The sequence below is a fragment of the Coregonus clupeaformis genome, chromosome 35 (assembly GCF_020615455.1).
Source record: "Coregonus clupeaformis isolate EN_2021a chromosome 35, ASM2061545v1, whole genome shotgun sequence".
NCBI classification, from domain to species: Eukaryota; Metazoa; Chordata; class Actinopteri; order Salmoniformes; family Salmonidae; genus Coregonus; species Coregonus clupeaformis.
Genome location: NC_059226.1, coordinates 36,203,158 through 36,223,291, shown reverse-complemented (window position 1 = coordinate 36,223,291; position 20,134 = coordinate 36,203,158). Strand labels below are relative to the sequence as shown.

General features: G+C 47.6%; 1 protein-coding gene across 1 annotated transcript in view; it reads left to right on the top strand.

Annotated features, from left to right (window-relative positions):
• LOC121551616 (calcium-regulated heat-stable protein 1-like) overlaps positions 1-19,731 on the top strand; it is a 30,544-nt gene extending 10,813 nt beyond the window's left edge. The window contains exons 2-4 of the mRNA XM_045211051.1: positions 7,751-7,989; positions 10,356-10,478; positions 19,372-19,731. Of these exons, the coding sequence (XP_045066986.1) occupies positions 7,781-7,989; positions 10,356-10,478; positions 19,372-19,537 (498 nt within the window). The 5' untranslated portion in view covers positions 7,751-7,780 and the 3' untranslated portion in view covers positions 19,538-19,731. The remainder of the gene's footprint in view (positions 1-7,750; positions 7,990-10,355; positions 10,479-19,371) is intronic.
• The last annotated feature ends 403 nt before the right edge of the window (positions 19,732-20,134 follow it).

The following is a 20,134-nucleotide window of genomic DNA, read 5'->3' as shown; positions in this document are numbered from 1 at the left end:
TACTGATCTATCACAGGAGAGTGGAAATAGCCTGGTCCCAGATCTACTGATCTATCACAGGAGAGTGGAAATAGCCTGGTCCCAGATCTACTGATCTATCATAGGAGAGTGAAATAGCCTGGTCCCAGATCTACTGATCTATCACAGGAGAGTGGAAATAGCCTGGTCCCAGATCTACTGATCTATCACAGGAGAGTGGAAATAGCCTGGTCCCAGATCTACTGATCTATCATAGGAGAGTGGAAATAGCCTGGTCCCAGATCTACTGATCTATCATAGGAGAGTGGAAATAGCCTGGTCCCAGATCTACTGATCTATCATAGGAGAGTGGAAATAGCCTGGTCCCAGATCTACTGATCTATCATAGGAGAGTGGAAATAGCCTGGTCCCAGATCTACTGATCTATCATAGGAGAGTGGAAATAGCCTGGTCCCAGATCTACTGATCTATCACAGGAGAGTGGAAATAGCCTGGTCCCAGATCTACTGATCTATCACAGGAGAGTGGAAATAGCCTGGTCCCAGATCTACTGATCTATCATAGGAGAGTGGAAATAGCCTGGTCCCAGATCTACTGATCTATCACAGGAGAGTGGAAATAGCCTGGTCCCAGATCTACTGATCTATCATAGGAGAGTGGAAATAGCCTGGTCCCAGATCTACTGATCTATCATAGGAGAGTGGAAATAGCCTGGTCCCAGATCTACTGATCTATCATAGGAGAGTGGAAATAGCCTGGTCACGTCCCAGATCTGTTTGTGTATCATGCTAATACTTCTTGTCATATCAAACAGTGGCATGATGGCACAAACAGACTGGTACCCAGGCTAGAGAAGAAACAGACTGGTACCCAGGCTAGAGAAGAAACAGACTGGTACCCAGGCTAGAGAAGAAACAGACTGGTACCCAGGCTAGAGAAGAAACAGACTGGTACCCAGGCTAGAGAAGAAACAGACTGGTACCCAGGCTAGAGAAGAAACAGACTGGTACCCAGGCTAGAGAAGAAACAGACTGGTACCCAGGCTAGAGAAGAAACAGACTGGTACCCAGGCTAGAGAAGAAACAGACTGGTACCCAGGCTAGAGAAGAAACAGACTGGTACCCAGGCTAGAGAAGAAACAGACTGGTACCCAGGCTAGAGAAGAAATGACAGACAAAATAAATCTCCTAGACATTGGAACAGGAAATGAAAGAGATGGATGGGCTAAGAGAGAGAGTTAGGAGGGAAAGACAAAAATGATACAACCCTCCCTCCCTCCCTCCCTATCTCTTATTATTCTCTGTAGTCACGACATCCACCTCTCCTGTCTATTGTAAACTGTTTAGAGGGTCCTCTCCTCTCTCTCCTCTCTCCTGTCTATTGTAAACTGTTTAGAGGGTCCTCTTCTCTCTCTCCTCTCTCCTGTCTATTGTAAACTGTTTAGAGGGTCCTCTCTTCTCTCTCCTGTCTATTGTAAACTGTTTAGAGGGTCCTCTCCTCTCTCTCCTCTCTCCTGTCTATTGTAAACTGTTTAGAGGGTCCTCTCCTCTCTCCTCTCTCCTGTCTATTGTAAACTGTTTAGAGGGTCCTCTCCTCTCTCCTCTCTCCTGTCTATTGTAAACTGTTTAGAGGGTCCTCTCCTGTCTATTGTAAACTGTTTAGAGGGTCCTCTCCTCTCTCCTGTCTATTGTAAACTGTTTAGAGGGTCCTCTTCTCTCTCTCCTCTCTCCTGTCTATTGTAAACTGTTTAGAGGGTCCTCTCCTCTCTCCTGTCTATTGTAAACTGTTTAGAGGGTCCTCTCCTCTCTCCTGTCTATTGTAAACTGTTTAGAGGGTCCTCTCCTCTCTCTCCTCTCTCCTGTCTATTGTAAACTGTTTAGAGGGTCCTCTCCTCTCTCTCCTCTCTCCTGTCTATTGTAAACTGTTTAGAGGGTCCTCTCCTCTCTCCTGTCTATTGTAAACTGTTTAGAGGGTCCTCTCCTCTCTCCTCTCTCCTGTCTATTGTAAACTGTTTAGAGGGTCCTCTCCTCTCTCCTGTCTATTGTAAACTGTTTAGAGGGTCCTCTTCTCTCTCTCCTCTCTCCTGTCTATTGTAAACTGTTTAGAGGGTCCTCTCCTCTCTCCTGTCTATTGTAAACTGTTTAGAGGGTCCTCTCCTCTCTCCTGTCTATTGTAAACTGTTTAGAGGGTCCTCTCCTCTCTCTCCTCTCTCCTGTCTATTGTAAACTGTTTAGAGGGTCCTCTCCTCTCTCCTGTCTATTGTAAACTGTTTAGAGGGTCCTCTTCTCTCTCTCCTCTCTCCTGTCTATTGTAAACTGTTTAGAGGGTCCTCTTCTCTCTCTCCTCTCTCCTGTCTATTGTAAACTGTTTAGAGGGTCCTCTTCTCTCTCTCCTCTCTCCTGTCTATTGTAAACTGTTTAGAGGGTCCTCTTCTCTCTCTCCTCTCTCCTGTCTATTGTAAACTGTTTAGAGGGTCCTCTTCTCTCTCTCCTCTCTCCTGTCTATTTAAAACTGTTTATAGGGTCCTCTCCTCTCTCCTGTCTATTGTAAACTGTTTAGAGGGTCCTCTTCTCTCTCTCCTGTCTATTGTAAACTGTTTAGAGGGTCCTCTCCTCTCTCCTGTCTATTGTAAACTGTTTAGAGGGTCCTCTCCTCTCTCCTGTCTATTTAAAACTGTTTATAGGGTCCTCTCCTCTCTCCTGTCTATTGTAAACTGTTTAGAGGGTCCTCTCCTCTCTCTCCTCTCTCCTGTCTATTGTAAACTGTTTATAGGGTCCTCTCCTCTCTCCTGTCTATTGTAAACTGTTTAGAGGGTCCTCTTCTCTCTCTCCTGTCTATTGTAAACTGTTTATAGGGTCCTCTCCTCTCTCCTGTCTATTGTAAACTGTTTAGAGGGTCCTCTTCTCTCTCTCCTGTCTATTGTAAACTGTTTAGAGGGTCCTCTTCTCTCTCTCCTGTCTATTGTAAACTGTTTAGAGGGTCCTCTCCCTTCTCTCCTGTCTATTGTAAACTGTTTAGAGGGTCCTCTTCTCTCTCTCCTCTCTCCTGTCTATTGTAAACTGTTTAGAGGGTCCTCTCCTCTCTCCTGTCTATTGTAAACTGTTTAGAGGGTCCTCTTCTCTCTCTCCTCTCTCCTGTCTATTGTAAACTGTTTAGAGGGTCCTCTCCTCTCTCTCCTCTCTCCTGTCTATTGTAAACTGTTTAGAGGGTCCTCTCCTCTCTCCTGTCTATTGTAAACTGTTTAGAGGGTCCTCTTCTCTCTCTCCTCTCTCCTGTCTATTGTAAACTGTTTAGAGGGTCCTCTCCTCTCTCCTCCTCTCTCCCTGTCTATTGTAAACTGTTTAGAGGGTCCTCTCCTCTCTCCTGTCTATTGTAAACTGTTTAGAGGGTCCTCTCCTCTCTCCTCTCTCCTGTCTATTGTAAACTGTTTAGAGGGTCCTCTCCTCTCTCCTGTCTATTGTAAACTGTTTAGAGGGTCCTCTCCTCTCTCCTGTCTATTGTAAACTGTTTAGAGGGTCCTCTCCTCTCTCCTGTCTATTGTAAACTGTTTAGAGGGTCCTCTCCTCTCTCCTGTCTATTGTAAACTGTTTAGAGGGTCCTCTTCTCTCTCCTGTCTATTGTAAACTGTTTAGAGGGTCCTCTCCTCTCTCCTGTCTATTGTAAACTGTTTAGAGGGTCCTCTCCTCTCTCCTGTCTATTGTAAACTGTTTAGAGGGTCCTCTCCTCTCTCCTGTCTATTGTAAACTGTTTAGAGGGTCCTCTTCTCTCTCTCCTCTCTCCTGTCTATTGTAAACTGTTTAGAGGGTCCCCCTCTCCTCTCTCCTGTCTATTGTAAACTGTTTAGAGGGTCCTCTCTCCTCTCTCCTGTCTATTGTAAACTGTTTAGAGGGTCCTCTTCTCTCTCTCCCTCTCTCCTGTCTATTGTAAACTGTTTAGAGGGTCCTCTCCTCTCTCCTGTCTATTGTAAACTGTTTAGAGGGTCCTCTTCTCTCTCTCCTCTCTCCTGTCTATTGTAAACTGTTTAGAGGGTCCTCTTCTCTCTCTCCTCTCTCCTGTCTATTGTAAACTGTTTAGAGGGTCCTCTTCTCTCTCTCCTCTCTCCTGTCTATTGTAAACTGTTTAGAGGGTCCTCTTCTCTCTCTCTCTCTCCTGTCTATTGTAAACTGTTTAGAGGGTCCTCTCCTCTCTCTCCTCTCTCCTGTCTATTGTAAACTGTTTAGAGGGTCCTCTCCTCTCTCCTGTCTATTGTAAACTGTTTAGAGGGTCCTCTTCTCTCTCTTCTCTCTCCTGTCTATTGTAAACTGTTTAGAGGGTCCTCTTCTCTCTCTCCTCTCTCCTGTCTATTGTAAACTGTTTAGAGGGTCCTCTTCTCTCTCCTCTCTATTGTAAACTGTTTAGAGGGTCCTCTCCTCTCTCCTGTCTATTGTAAACTGTTTAGAGGGTCCTCTTCTCTCTCTCCTGTCTATTGTAAACTGTTTAGAGGGTCCTCTTCTCTCTCTCCTCTCTCCTGTCTATTGTAAACTATTTAGAGGGTCCTCTCCTCTCTCCTGTCTATTGTAAACTGTTTAGAGGGTCCTCTTCTCTCTCTCCTCTCTCCTGTCTATTGTAAACTGTTTAGAGGGTCCTCTCCTCTCTCCTGTCTATTGTAAACTGTTTAGAGGGTCCTCTCCTCTCTCTCCTCTCTCCTGTCTATTGTAAACTGTTTAGAGGGTCCTCTCCTCTCTCTCCTCTCTCCTGTCTATTGTAAACTGTTTAGAGGGTCCTCTCCTCTCTCTCCTCTCTCCTGTCTATTGTAAACTGTTTAGAGGGTCCTCTCCTCTCTCTCTCTCTCCTGTCTATTGTAAACTGTTTAGAGGGTCCTCTCCCTCTCTCCTGTCTATTGTAAACTGTTTAGAGGGTCCTCTTCTCTCTCTCCTCTCTCCTGTCTATTGTAAACTGTTTAGAGGGTCCTCTTCTCTCTCTCCTCTCTCCTGTCTATTGTAAACTGTTTAGAGGGTCCTCTCCCCTCTCTCCTGTCTATTGTAAACTGTTTAGAGGGTCCTCTCCTCTCTCCTGTCTATTGTAAACTGTTTAGAGGGTCCTCTCCTCTCTCCTGTCTATTGTAAACTGTTTAGAGGGTCCTCTTCTCTCTCTCCTCTCTCCTGTCTATTGTAAACTGTTTAGAGGGTCCTCTCCTCTCTCCTGTCTATTGTAAACTGTTTAGAGGGTCCTCTCTCTCTCTCTCCCCTGTCTATTGTAAACTGTTTAGAGGGTCCTCTCCTCTCTCTCCTCTCTCCTGTCTATTGTAAACTGTTTAGAGGGTCCTCTCCTCTCTCCTCTCTCCTGTCTATTGTAAACTGTTTAGAGGGTCCTCTCTCTCTCTCCTCTCTCCTGTCTATTGTAAACTGTTTAGAGGGTCCCTCTCCTCTCTCCTGTCTATTGTAAACTGTTTAGAGGGTCCTCTTCTCTCTCCTCTCTCCTGTCTATTGTAAACTGTTTAGAGGGTCCTCTCCTCTCTCCTGTCTATTGTAAACTGTTTAGAGGGTCCTCTCCTCTCTCCTGTCTATTGTAAACTGTTTAGAGGGTCCTCTCCTCTCTCTCTCCTCTCTCCTGTCTATTGTAAACTGTTTAGAGGGTCCTCTCCTCTCTCTCCTCTCTCCTGTCTATTGTAAACTGTTTAGAGGGTCCTCTCCTCTCTCCTGTCTATTGTAAACTGTTTAGAGGGTCCTCTCCTCTCTCTCTCCTGTCTATTGTAAACTGTTTAGAGGGTCCTCTTCTCTCTCTCCTCTCTCCTGTCTATTGTAAACTGTTTAGAGGGTCCTCTCCTCTCTCCTCTCTCCTGTCTATTGTAAACTGTTTAGAGGGTCCTCTTCTCTCTCCTCTCTCCTGTCTATTGTAAACTGTTTAGAGGGTCCTCTTCTCTCTCCTCTCTCCTGTCTATTGTAAACTGTTTAGAGGGTCCTCTCCTCTCTCCTGTCTATTGTAAACTGTTTAGAGGGTCCTCTTCTCTCTCCTCTCTCCTGTCTATTGTAAACTGTTTAGAGGGTCCTCTCCTCTCTCCTGTCTATTGTAAACTGTTTAGAGGGTCCTCTCCTCTCTCCTCTCTCCTGTCTATTGTAAACTGTTTAGAGGGTCCTCTCCTCTCTCCTGTCTATTGTAAACTGTTTAGAGGGTCCTCTCCTCTCTCCTGTCTATTGTAAACTGTTTAGAGGGTCCTCTCCTCTCTCCTGTCTATTGTAAACTGTTTAGAGGGTCCTCTCCTCTCTCCTGTCTATTGTAAACTGTTTAGAGGGTCCTCTCCTCTCTCTCCTCTCTCCTGTCTATTGTAAACTGTTTAGAGGGTCCTCTCCTCTCTCCTGTCTATTGTAAACTGTTTAGAGGGTCCTCTCCTCTCTCTCCTCTCTCTGTCTATTGTAAACTGTTTAGAGGGTCCTCTCCTCTCTCCTGTCTATTGTAAACTGTTTAGAGGGTCCTCTCCTCTCTCCTCTCTCCTGTCTATTGTAAACTGTTTAGAGGGTCCTCTCCTCTCTCTCCTCTCTCCTGTCTATTGTAAACTGTTTAGAGGGTCCTCTCCTCTCTCTCCTCTCTCCTGTCTATTGTAAACTGTTTAGAGGGTCCTCTCCTCTCTCCTGTCTATTGTAAACTGTTTAGAGGGTCCTCTCTCTCTCTCCTCTCTCCTGTCTATTGTAAACTGTTTAGAGGGTCCTCTCCTCTCTCCTGTCTATTGTAAACTGTTTAGAGGGTCCTCTCCTCTCTCCTGTCTATTGTAAACTGTTTAGAGGGTCCTCTTCTCTCTCTCCTCTCTCCTGTCTATTGTAAACTGTTTAGAGGGTCCTCTCCTCTCTCTCCTCTCTCCTGTCTATTGTAAACTGTTTAGAGGGTCCTCTCCTCTCTCTCCTCTCTCCTGTCTATTGTAAACTGTTTAGAGGGTCCTCTCCTCTCTCCTCTCTCCTGTCTATTGTAAACTGTTTAGAGGGTCCTCTCCTCTCTCTCCTCTCTCCTGTCTATTGTAAACTGTTTAGAGGGTCCTCTCCTCTCTCTCCTCTCTCCTGTCTATTGTAAACTGTTTAGAGGGTCCTCTCCTCTCTCCTGTCTATTGTAAACTGTTTAGAGGGTCCTCTTCTCTCTCTCCTCTCTCCTGTCTATTGTAAACTGTTTAGAGGGTCCTCTCCTCTCTCCTGTCTATTGTAAACTGTTTAGAGGGTCCTCTCCTCTCTCCTGTCTATTGTAAACTGTTTAGAGGGTCCTCTCTCTCTCCTCTCTCCTGTCTATTGTAAACTGTTTAGAGGGTCCTCTCCTCTCTCCTGTCTATTGTAAACTGTTTAGAGGGTCCTCTTCTCTCTCCCTCTCTCCTGTCTATTGTAAACTGTTTAGAGGGTCCTCTCCTCTCTCCTCTCTCCTGTCTATTGTAAACTGTTTAGAGGGTCCTCTTCTCTCTCTCCTCTCTCCTGTCTATTGTAAACTGTTTAGAGGGTCCTCTTCTCTCTCCTGTCTATTGTAAACTGTTTAGAGGGTCCTCTCCTCTCTCCTGTCTATTGTAAACTGTTTAGAGGGTCCTCTCCCCTCTCCTCTCTCCTGTCTATTGTAAACTGTTTATAGGGTCCTCTCCTCTCTCCTGTCTATTGTAAACTGTTTAGAGGGTCCTCTCCTCTCTCTCCTGTCTATTGTAAACTGTTTAGAGGGTCATTTGGAGCTGTGATGCTGATGCCATTATCAGGTGTATTAGTTTAACGACTAAACTGGGTTTCTTCTCTTCTGTCTGTCTCTCTTTCTATCCGTCCGTCTACTCTAGGTGTTTGTCACGACTACCCTTCCTCCCCCAATGTCTTCCGAAGCCACGCCCATCCAGGGGTCAGTATCCCCATGCTCTACGACCCCTCCCCTGACCCCTAGGTCCCCTGGCTCCCCGGTCTCTCCGGTGTCCCCTGGGTCCCTGCGCCCGCCAGGCTCCCAGCACCGAGACCGCTCCCCCATGAGAGGTTACCTCATACCCAGCCCCCTGCCCACCAGACGTACTAGGACCTGCTCAGCGTGAGTACTGCACACACACACACACGTAAATACATTCAGCCTGTACACACAGATGTTCAGACACACATACAGACTTATACACACACACATAGCCTGTACACACACACACACACACACACACACACACACACGTAAATACATTCAGCCTGTACACACACACACACACACACCTAGTTAAACTTGTTATAATGCAACAGTTATGAAACCGCTTAACTAGCCTGCTGATATTGTTGCACGCGTTATGTCTAGGGGTCTTAGTCCTGGTTACATGGTCTGTAACCTGACTCATTATGTCTAGGGGTCTTAGTCCTGGTTACATGGTCTGTAACCTGACTCATTATGTCTAGGGGTCTTAGTCCTGGTTACATGGTCTGTAACCTGACTCATTATGTCTAGGGGTCTTAGTCCTGGTTACCTGGTCTGTAACCTGACTCATTATGTCTAGGGGTCTTAGTCCTGGTTACCTGGTCTGTAACCTGACTCATTATGTATAGGGGTCTTAGTCCTGGTTACCTGGTCTGTAACCTGACTCATTATGTCTAGGGGTCTTAGTCCTGGTTACCTGGTCTGTAACCTGACTCATTATGTCTAGGGGTCTTAGGCCTAGCTATGCCGTGACCGTTTGTGGTAGATGGTGGCAGATTGTGGTAAATTGCGTCATTCTGTCATTGCACCACACTATCACAAGGGGGAGTTAGAACGCTGATCTATCGGTAGTCTAAACTGTGGCACAAATTGGGGGATTTTTCACACCTAGCCGAGCTATTAGACCAGGGTTCCCCAACTGGCGGCCCGCGGGCAGAATTTGGCCCACGGGTGGTTTTATTTGCACCACCCCCTGCAAGTACTAAGCAAAAAAAAAAAAAAAAAAAAAAAGTGTTGTTGAATTTTCATTGTTGGACATAAAAGACTATAAAAGAACACCAGGAAATCAGCTCCAAATGATTTGAATTTAAGATACCATATTTCGGCTTCTTGCGGTCAATTTGCAGTCTACAAATTATATGTAATTATGTTCCGGCCCCGCTGACCATCCACTCAAGAAATAATCGGCCCGCGGCTGAATCTAGTTGATGATCCTCGTATTAGACTATCCTTGTGTAAGTTAATGGAAGTGTGAATGTTTCAGTCCGAGTCTCTCTTCAATGGCACTAGAGTCCTGCATCAGGCAACAACAACAAAATACCTGGCGGGTGGTCCCGGAGTTGAGAGAGAACTTGGGTAAATACAATGGCGCAATTACACTTGTCATGTGGACCGACGAATTTGGAAAAATAAGCACAGAGGGCTTTTGGTTCCTCTCCCTCTAAAAACAGAAATAAATCATTCTAAATAACAAACTGGCTTTATTTACCACAGTGTGAAAGAGTGATAAGCCCCTCTATATAAAGTGAGTTTGTGAAACACGGAGTCCTTCTTTGCTGATGTGAAGAAGAAACTGAATGAAAGAGTCCAGCGAGGAGAGGGAAGGGTGAAAGGTTGCCCATATTTTCAAGACCTGAGCTACTTCCTGTATTTATGAAATGTACTAGTTTATTTAGGCATTTTAATATATTCCTTTAGGCTTGGCCTATTTAATAGGCTATTTAATATATTCCTTTAGGCTTGGCCTATTTAATAGGCTATTTAATATATTCCTTTAGGCTTGGCCTATTTAATAGGCTATTTAATATATTCCTTTAGGCTTGGCCTATTTAATAGGCTATTTAATATATTCCTTTAGGCTTGGCCTATTTAATAGGCTATTTAATATATTCCTTTAGGCTTGGCCTATTTAATAGGCTATTTAATATATTCCTTTAGGCTTGGCCTATTTAATAGGCTATTTAATATATTCCTTTAGGCTTGGCCTATTTAATAGGCTATTTAATATATTAGCATAAAGCTGAGTGACTCACTCATTCCTGGCTTTGGATCAAAATAAATAAGTACCAACATTCTTTCTGATCGTCTTTAATAAATAAATGTTTTGACCAAGTTAATCTGCTCATGTTGTGTGTGTGTGTTCAATTATTTGTGATGTGGTTACAATGGAGAATGGAAAAAACGAAATAAATCAAATAAATCCTGTTTATAATGAATAATCTGATGCGTGTTGCAGTCATCTTTCCTTTTTAACATGTTGCCTGCCTTTTATTGTGTGTGTGCCTGTTTTATGTGTGTGTGTGCCTGTGTGTGTGTGTGTGTGTGTGTGTGTGTGTGTGTGTGTGTGTGTGTGTGTGTGTGTGTGTGTGTGTGTGTGTGTGCCTGTTTTATGTGTGTGTGTGCCTGTTTTATGTGTGTGTGTGCCTGTTTTATGTGTGTGTGTGCCTGTTTTATGTGTGTGTGTGCCTGTTTTGTGTGTGTGTGTGTGTGTGTGTGTTTAGGGCGGAGCGTGCAGCGGAGGGTCCATCGTTCAGCGGCGTATGTAAGTGTTTCTCTCGCACTAAAGGACACGGCTTCATCACACCAGCCGACGGAGGCAGCGACATCTTTGTCCACATCTCAGAGTAAGTGTGTGTGTGTGTGTGTGTGTCACAGCCTCAACACACATTCAAATAATGCCAGTCACCCAGTCACACAAGCCAAGTTTCACTATGGGTGATGAGGGCGGTGACGAGGGGGTACGGTCTGCAGTTCGCTGTGCGTCCTCCTCCTTTTCGTGGCGTCATTAGTCCCTGAGGTCCTAGTGCCTGTCTTTAGAGAGGAGATTTCCTCTCCTTCAAAAGCAGGCTATTCAAGTGGTCCCCGTATCAGAAGTACAGAGAGTATTGTCCTATCGGGATGATTGGCAGGTTGTTAGTGGAGTTGAGGGAACAGGTGGCGCTCTACCCTGCCACGCTGGTTTCCCATATTCAGTCTCTGGGGTTCATAGTGAATCACAAGAAAAGTTGTTTGACTCTGGCTCAGTGCGTTCAGTTTCTGGGTCTCGTTTTGCACTCGGTTCTGAATCATGCGTTTTTGTCCCAACAGAGCATTGCAGCTCTCTCTGGCACGGGTTCAGCTGGGGCACTGAGTGCCTTTTTTCACATGTGCCTGCTGTTATTGTGTCTGACGGTCTCTATGATAGCTGTGGTGCCTCTGGGACTTCTGTTAATGCATCTGTTTCAGCTCTGGATGATTGCTACGCGTCTTGACGCATCTCGCAACTGCCATCGGTTGCTCACGGTATCCCCGTTGTGCCCGAGGGCTTTGACTCCTTGAAGAGACCTGCTGTTGCAGGAGGTTGTCATGGGCCGGGTAGTGTCCTGCAGGGTGGTCACGACAGACTCATCCTTACTGGGATGGGAGTGCTGTGTGTGGGCTACTCGGAAAGAGGGATTTGGTCAACAGCGCAACGGGTGCTGCATGTCAATTACCTAGAGCTACAGACTGTTTTGCTGAGGCGTTTCCTTCCGATGCTGGAGGGCCAGCATGTGTTGGTAAGGTCCGACAACAGGACAGTGTTGGCTACTTCAACAGGCAAGGAGGTACTCGGTCTCTCTCTCTCCTAAACCTGTTCCGTTATATGCTCGTATGGAGCAGTGCACATTTCTTGTCGCTCAGGGCGACGTATCTTCCCAGATGTCTCAAAGTGGGTTCTGATCTACTTTCCAGGTGGGTTTCTATCTCTACGGAGTGGCGACTGACTGCACCCCTCGGTGGTGGCCCAGATATGGGACCGGTTCGGCAGGGCAGGCGTAGATCTTACGCATCGCAAGAAAACGCGCATTGTCATCAATTCTTCTCAATGAGGGATCTGGGCGCTCCGTTGGGAACGGATGCTTTGGCGTATCAGTGGCCTCGGACCCTGCTTTATGCATTTCCTCCGGTGGACATGATTTAGGCCACCATGGAGATGGTCCGTCAGGAGGTTACGTACTAATGCAGTTGCTCCCAAGGTTATGCCTATGTCTTACATGGTTAGGGTTAGGTTATGTCTGTCTTACAGGTCTCTGGCTTTCAAGCTTTCCCTTTCTCACCTCCTCCGTTTGCTTCCAGTGAACACGGAGGTTGAATGGCCTGTGTTACGCACGTATATGGACAGGAACAAGGATGTCCACGTTGTGACCGGTTTTTTGTCTGTTTCGCTAATCCAGCTCGGGGTTTCTAAGCAGAGTCTTTCCCTTTGGATTGTGGAGGCCATCTCCCAGGCATATGACAGCAGAGGACAAGGGTAGCCTAGCGGTGGGTTTAGATTAAACTGAGGACATCCCTCTTTCTCTGTCTGCTGGGTTCTATAAGAAAATAAAGGGAAGCCTGGTGGTTGAGGTCAGAAGACTGGTAAAAGGTGGGATGGATGTTGAGGTCAGAACTCTGGTAAAAGGTGGGATGGATGTTGAGGTCAGAAGACTGGTAAAAGGTGGGATGGATGTTGAGGTCAGAAGACTGGTAAAAGGTGGGATGGATGTTGAGGTCAGAAGACTGGTAAAAGGTGGGATGGATGTTGAGGTCAGAAGACTGGTAAAAGGTGGGATGGATGTTGAGGTCACGGTACTGTAGATGGAGAACATTCATGTTTCATGTTGTAGTAGTCGTATGTACAGGAGTCACATGGTATACACCGTCCAACTAAATTCTTACTTGCAGGTTCCCTCTTGATAATGCAACAACAATAAGAAATAACACAACATTAGAATTAAAAATGTAAATGTCTCCGTATAATAGAATAAAACATTTAGCATCAGTATAAATACAGGAGACGCAGCAATTTATATTCCAATATTGACACGTGTCGGGCTGGACACGAGAGCAAGTGTTTAAATTGTGTAGTATTTAGTAGTGATGACGGGAAAAATCGATACAGTTACATATCGCAATATTATTTTGGATGATATTATGTTGATACTTTCACTCCAAGTATCGATTTTAAAAACCGCTAGGTATCGTTCATTAGCGCTAATCGTCTTTACCTGCGCCAACACGCCAGTATTTTTTATCCTATAGCTTGTTTTCCATTTCTTTTTAAATAGTGAGCCAACATGTTTTCAACACTTATGTCCATGACTAATTTTCTAAAGCTCTCTCTTGTCTCTCTGCAGCAGACATAGTGAGCAATATGTTTGGATCATCGAATGGTAAAACAATCACAGTATTGAATCGCAATAAATATAAACTCAGCAAAAAAAGAAATGTCCTCTCACTGTCAACTGCGTTTATTTTCAGCAAACTTAACATGTGTACATATTTGTATGAACATAACAAGATTCAACAACTGAGACATAAACTGAACAAGTTCCACAGACATGTGACTAACAGAAATTGAATAATGTGTCCCTGAACAAAGGGGGGGGGGTCAAAATCAAAAGTAACAGTCAGTATCTGGTGTGGCCACCAGCTGCATTAAGTACTGCAGTGCATCTCCTCCTCATGGACTGCACCATATTTGCCAGTTCTTGCTGTGAGATGTTACCCCACTCTTCCACCAAGGCACCTGCAAGTTCCCGGACATTTCTGGGGGGAATGGCCCTAGCCCTCACCCTCCGATCCAACAGGTCCCAGACGTGCTCAATGGATTGAGATCCGGGCTCTTCGCTGGCCATGGCAGAACACTGACAATCCTGTCTTGCAGGAAATCACGTACAGAACGAGCAGTATGGCTGGTGGCATTGTCATGCTGGAGGGTCATGTCAGGATGAGCCTGCAGGAAGGGTACCACATGAGGGAGGAGGATGTCTTCCCTGTAATGCACAGCGTTGAGATTGCCTGCAATGACAACAAGCTCAGTCCGATGATGCTGTGACACACCGCCCCAGACCATGATGGACCCTCCACCTCCAAATCAATCCCGCTCCAGAGTACAGGCCTCGGTGTAATGCTCATTCCTTCGACGATAAACGCAAATCCGACATCATCCCTGGTGAGAGAAAACCGTGACTCGTCAGTGAAGAGCACTTTTTGCCAGTCCTGTCTGGTCCAGCGACGGTGGGTTTGTGCCCATAGGCGACGTTGTTGTCGGTGATGTCTGGTGAGGACCTGCCTTACAACAGGCATACAAGACCTCAGTCCAGCCTCTCTCAGCCTATTGCGGACAGTCTGAGCACTGATGGAGGGATTGTGCGTTCCTGGTGTAACTCGGGCGGTTGTTGTTGCCATCCTGTACCTGTCCTGTAGGTGTGATGGTCGGATGTACCGATCTTGTGCAGGTGTTGTTACACGTGGTCTGCCACTGCGAGGATGATCAGCTGTCCGTCCTGTCTCCCTGTAGCGCTGTCTTAGGCGTCTCACAGTACGGACATTGCAATTTATTGCCCTGGCCACATCTGCAGTCCTCACGCCTCCTTGCAGCATGCCTAAGGCACGTTCACGCAGATGAGCAGGGAACCTGGGCATCTTTCTTTTGGTGTTTTTCAGAGTCAGTAGAAAGGCCTCTTTAGTGTCTTAAGTTTTCATAACTGTGACCTTAATTGCCTACCGTCTGTAAGCTGTTAGTGTCTTAACGACCGTTCCACAGGTGAATGTTCATTAATTGTTTATGTTTAATTGAACAAGCATGTGAAACAGTGTTTAAACCCTTTACAATGAAGATCTGTGAAGTTATTTGGGTTTTTACGAATTATCTTTGAAAGACAGGGTCCTGAAAAAGGGACTTTTCTTTTTTTGCTGAGTTTAGAATCATGAGAATCACAATACATCATAAATCGGCACCTAGGTATCGTGATAATATCGTATAGTGAGGTCCCTGGCAATTCCTAGCCCTAGTGTTTAGCAATTATAAATAAAAGTCTAGTAGCAGCAGTCGTTGGGTGTGAGTGTGTGCTAAGGTACAGAGATTCAGTGCAGGTGGTGATTATTATTATTATTTATTCCAGTTGAAGTGTTCAGCAGTTTGATGGATAGAAACTGTCTCTGAGCATGTTGGTCCAAGACCCGATGCACTGATACAGTCTGCCCGACGGTAAGGGAGTGAACAATCCGTGTGTGTGGGGTCCTTGATGATGCTGCGGGACTTCATCAGGCACCGTTTCATTTCGATGTCCTTTAAGGGTGGGAGCACGGTCCCAGTGATGTCCTGGATGGGTGGGAGCAATGTCCCAGTGATGTCCTGGATGGGTGGGAGCACGGTCCCAGTGATGTCCTGGATGGGTGGGAGCACGGTCCCAGTGATGTCCTGGATGGGTGGGAGCACGGTCCCAGTGATGTCCTGGATGGGTGGGAGCACGGTCCCAGTGATGTCCTGGATGGGTGGGAGCACGGTCCCAGTGATGTCCTGGATGGGTGGGAGCACGGTCCCAGTGATGTCCTGGGCCGTCTTCACCACCCGCTGGAGGGCCTTGCGGTCGTGGGCGGAGCAATTCCCTTACCAGGCTGTGATGCAGCTGGTCAGGACGCTCTCGATGGTGCAGCTTTAGCATTTGGAGAGGACCTGGAGTGGCATGTCGAATTTCATCAGCCGCTTTAGGAAGTAGAGGCGCTGTTGCGCCCTCTTGACAAGAGTGGCACCTTGGTTTTCCTGGGCACTGGGACGATGGTGGTCTCCTTGAAACAAGTGGGGACTACAGCCTGGGACAGGTTGAAGATGTCAGAGAAGACGCCCGCCAGCTGGTCAGCGCACACTTTGAGGACGCTGCCAGGGATGACATCTGGGTCTTTCTCACGTCAGCCTCTGAGAGCGAAAACACCTGGTCGTCCTGATCAGCGAGAGCTCTCCTGGATGGCTCAGTGTTGTTTGCCTCGAATCCAGCATAGAATATGTTAAGCTCGTCTGGGAGGGAGGCTTCGGTGGGCACCACGCAGCTGGATTTGCCTTTGTGGTCTGTGATGGTCTGTGGTCCGTGATGGCCTGTGGTCCGTGATGGCCTGTGGTCCGTGATGGCCTGTAGTCCGTGATGGCCTGTAGTCCTTGCCACATGGGTCACCAGTGATTGATTCAAGTTTGAGTCTGTATTTAATTTTTTCCCTAATGGATTTGCGGAGCTCATACCTGCTGGCCTTGGACAGCTCGTACCTGCTGGCCTTGTACGCGCCACATTGGGGTAGGTCATCGGCGCTCGTTCTGCTGACATTGAATGCTGCGGTACGGGCTCTCAGCATGTTACGAATTTCTCATCCAGGGTTTTTGGTTGGGGTTTGTCCAGATTGTTATTGTGGGGTACAACATCAACACATTTCCTAATGAAGCCTGTGACTGTTGATGTATATTGCTCAATGTTGATGGATGAGTCCTGGGTGGATGAGTATTTAAACATATTGCAATCAGTATTCTGAAAACAGCCCTGCAGCATTGAGTCTGCCTCCTCTGTCCAGCGCCTCACTATTCTCTGTGTTGGAGGCTCCCTCTTAAATTGCTGCTTGTAGGCGGGGAGTAGGAACAGAGAGACGTGATCTGATTGGACGAAGTGAGGGTGGGAGATGGTTATTTACGTGTTCACTCTCCCCTCCTCCCTCTACAGCAGGGTTCTTCAATCCTGGTCCTGGAGGGCCGAAACACTTCTGTTTTTTATTTCTACCTGGTAGTTAATTGCACTCACCTGGTTTTCCCAGGTCTGAATTAGCCCCTGATTAGAAGGAGAGGATGAAAAACAGAGGTGTTTCGGCCCTCCAGGACCAGGATTGAAGAACCCTGCTCTACAGTATCTCACTCACCCCTCCTCCCTCTACAGTATCTCACTCACCCCTCCTCCCTCTACAGTATCTCTCACTCACCCCTCCTCCCTCTACAGCATCTCACTCACCCCTCCTCCCTCTACAGTAACTCACTCACCCCTCCTCCCTCTACAGCATCTCACTCACCCCTCCTCCCTCTACAGTATCTCACTCACCCCTCCTCCCTCTACAGCATCTCACTCACCCCCTCCTCCCTCTACAGCATCTCTCTCTCACTCACCCCTCCTCCCTCTACAGTATCTCTCTCTCACTCACCCCTCCTCCCTCTACAGCATCTCACTCACCCCTCCTCCCTCTACAGCATCTCACTCACCCCTCCTCCCTCTACAGCATCTCACTCACCCCTCCTCCCTCTACAGTATCTCACTCACCCCTCCTCCCTCTACAGTATCTCTCTCTCACTCACCCCCTCCTCCCTCTACAGCATCTCACTCACCCCTCCTCCCTCTACAGCATCTCTCTCTCACTCTCCCCTCCTCCCTCTACAGTATCTCACTCACCCCTCCTCCCTCTACAGTATCTCTCTCTCACTCACCCCTCCTCCCTCTACAGCATCTCACTCACCCCTCCTCCCTCTACAGCATTTCTCTCTCACTCTCCCCTCCTCCCTCTACAGTATCTCACTCACCCCTCCTCCCTCTACAGCATCTCACTCACCCCCTCCTCCCTCTACAGCATCTCACTCACCCCTCCTCCCTCTACAGCATCTCACTCACCCCTCCTCCCTCTACAGCATCTCACTCACCCCTCCTCCCTCTACAGCATCTCACTCACCCCTCCTCCCTCTACAGCATCTCACTCACCCCTCCTCCCTCTACAGCATCTCACTCACCCCTCCTCCCTCTACAGTATCTCACTCACCCCTCCTCCCTCTACAGTATCTCACTCACCCCTCCTCCCTCTACAGTATCTCACTCACCCCTCCTCCCTCTACAGTATCTCACTCACCCCTCCTCCCTCTACAGTATCTCACTCACCCCTCCTCCCTCTACAGTATCTCACTCACCCCTCCTCCCTCTACAGCATCTCACTCACCCCTCCTCCCTCTACAGTATCTCACTCACCCCTCCTCCCTCTACAGTATCTCACTCACCCCTCCTCCCTCTACAGTATCTCTCTCTCCCCTCCTCCCTCTACATTATCTCTCTCTCACTCACCCCTCCTCCCTCTACAGCATCTCTCACTCACTCACCCCTCCTCCCTCTACATTATCTCTCTCTCACTCTCCCCTCCTCCCTCTACAGCAACTCACTCTCACTCACCCCTCCTCCCTCTACAGTATCTCTCTCTCCCCTCCTCCCTCTACATTATCTCTCTCTCACTCTCCCCTCCTCCCTCTACAGCAACTCACTCTCACTCACCCCTCCTCCCTCTACAGTATCTCTCTCTCCCCTCCTCCCTCTACATTATCTCTCTCTCTCACTCACCCCTCCTCCCTCTACAGCATCTCACTCTCACTCACCCCTCCTCCCTCTACAGCATCTCACTCACCCCTCCTCCCTCTACAGCATCTCACTCACCCCTCCTCCCTCTACAGCATCTCACTCACCCCTCCTCCCTCTACAGCATCTCACTCACCCCTCCTCCCTCTACAGTATCTCACTCACCCCTCCTCCCTCTACAGTAACTCACTCACCCCTCCTCCCTCTACAGCATCTCACTCTCACTCACCCCTCCTCCCTCTACAGCATCTCTCACTCTCACTCACCCCTCCTCCCTCTACAGTATCTCACTCACCCCTCCTGCCTCTACAGTATCTCACTCACCCCCTCCTCCCTCTACAGTATCTCACTCACCCCTCCTCCCTCTACAGTATCTCACTCACCCCTCCTCCCTCTACAGTATCTCTCACTCACCCCTCCTCCCTCTACAGCATCTCTCACTCACTCACCCCTCCTCCCTCTACAGTATCTCTCACTCACTCACCCCCTCCTCCCTCTACAGTATCTCACTCACCCCTCCTCCCTCTACAGTATCTCTCTCTCTCACTCTCCCCTCCTCCCTCTACAGTATCTCACTCACCCCTCCTCCCTCTACAGTATCTCACTCACCCCTCCTCCCTCTACAGTATCTCACTCACCCCTCCTCCCTCTACAGTATCTCTCTCTCCCCTCCTCCCTCTACAGTATCTCTCTCTCACTCACCCCTCCTCCCTCTACAGTATCTCTCTCTCCCCTCCTCCCTCTACATTATCTCTCTCTCACTCACCCCTCCTCCCTCTACAGCATCTCTCACTCACTCACCCCTCCTCCCTCTACATTATCTCTCTCTCACTCTCCCTCCTCCCTCTACAGCAACTCACTCTCACTCACCCCTCCTCCCTCTACAGTATCTCTCTCTCCCCTCCTCCCTCTACATTATCTCTCTCTCACTCTCCCCTCCTCCCTCTACAGCAACTCACTCTCACTCACCCCCTCCTCCCTCTACAGTATCTCTCTCTCCCCTCCTCCCTCTACATTATCTCTCTCTCACTCACCCCTCCTCCCTCTACAGCATCTCACTCTCACTCACCCCTCCTCCCTCTACAGCATCTCACTCACCCCTCCTCCCTCTACAGCATCTCACTCACCCCTCCTCCCTCTACAGCATCTCACTCACCCCTCCTCCCTCTACAGTAACTCACTCACCCCTCCTCCCTCTACAGTATCTCACTCACCCCTCCTCCCTCTACAGTATCTCTCTCTCTCACTCTCCCCTCCTCCCTCTACAGTATCTCACTCTCCCCTCCTCCCTCTACAGTATCAAGGGGGAATAGGTACCAATGGAAGGAGATGAGTACAGTTTATCATTCATCTCTCCCCTCCCTCCCCTCTACAGTATCGAGGGGGAATACGTGCCAATGGAAGGAGATGAGGTGAGCTATAAGGTGTGCTCCATCCCTCCCAAGTACCAGAAGATCCAGGCGGTGGATGTCACCATCACCCACCTCAACCCAGGATCGAAGCACGAGACCTGGGGTGGGGCGCTGCTCAGCTCCTCCTGAATCCTGGAGGTCACTAGAGGGGAGAAATGTCAACAGGGAGAAAAGTTGTGGTTTTTGTCCCTTTTTTTTTTTTGAAGGGACATATGGCTTCATGCTTGTTGTGGGAGGAAATGGAAAGGTTGGTATTTGAATGGGAAGACATGTATTATTAGACAGGAAGGTTTATCAAATAAATCTGTATTACTGCAACAATATATGGTTCTCTAGTTTTTATTAATGGTTTGAACTAATATCACTGAGATCTGGTGTTCAATTGGATTAAATTCCATAGCGCCTGTCGACAATGTGACATTTCAAGCATCTGCAGCGTTAATGCAATCTCCGCGGACATGGTAACATTGCCTTTAAAAGCCACATCGTCGACAACGGCTGATCAGATTGAATCTCGGCCTACATGTCAGTGTGACTGTTGAGTAAAACAACGGCTGATCAGATTCATTTATTTTGCCTGGATTTTATTTCTAGATGAGCAATATAAATAAATATGTAATTCTCAACATGTTGTTGTGTGTCGTCTTATCACCTGAAAGACAATCAGTAGGGGACGTTTTGGCTCCACCTACTAACTGTTGTTAGTGGGTTTCAATTTCAAGTCTC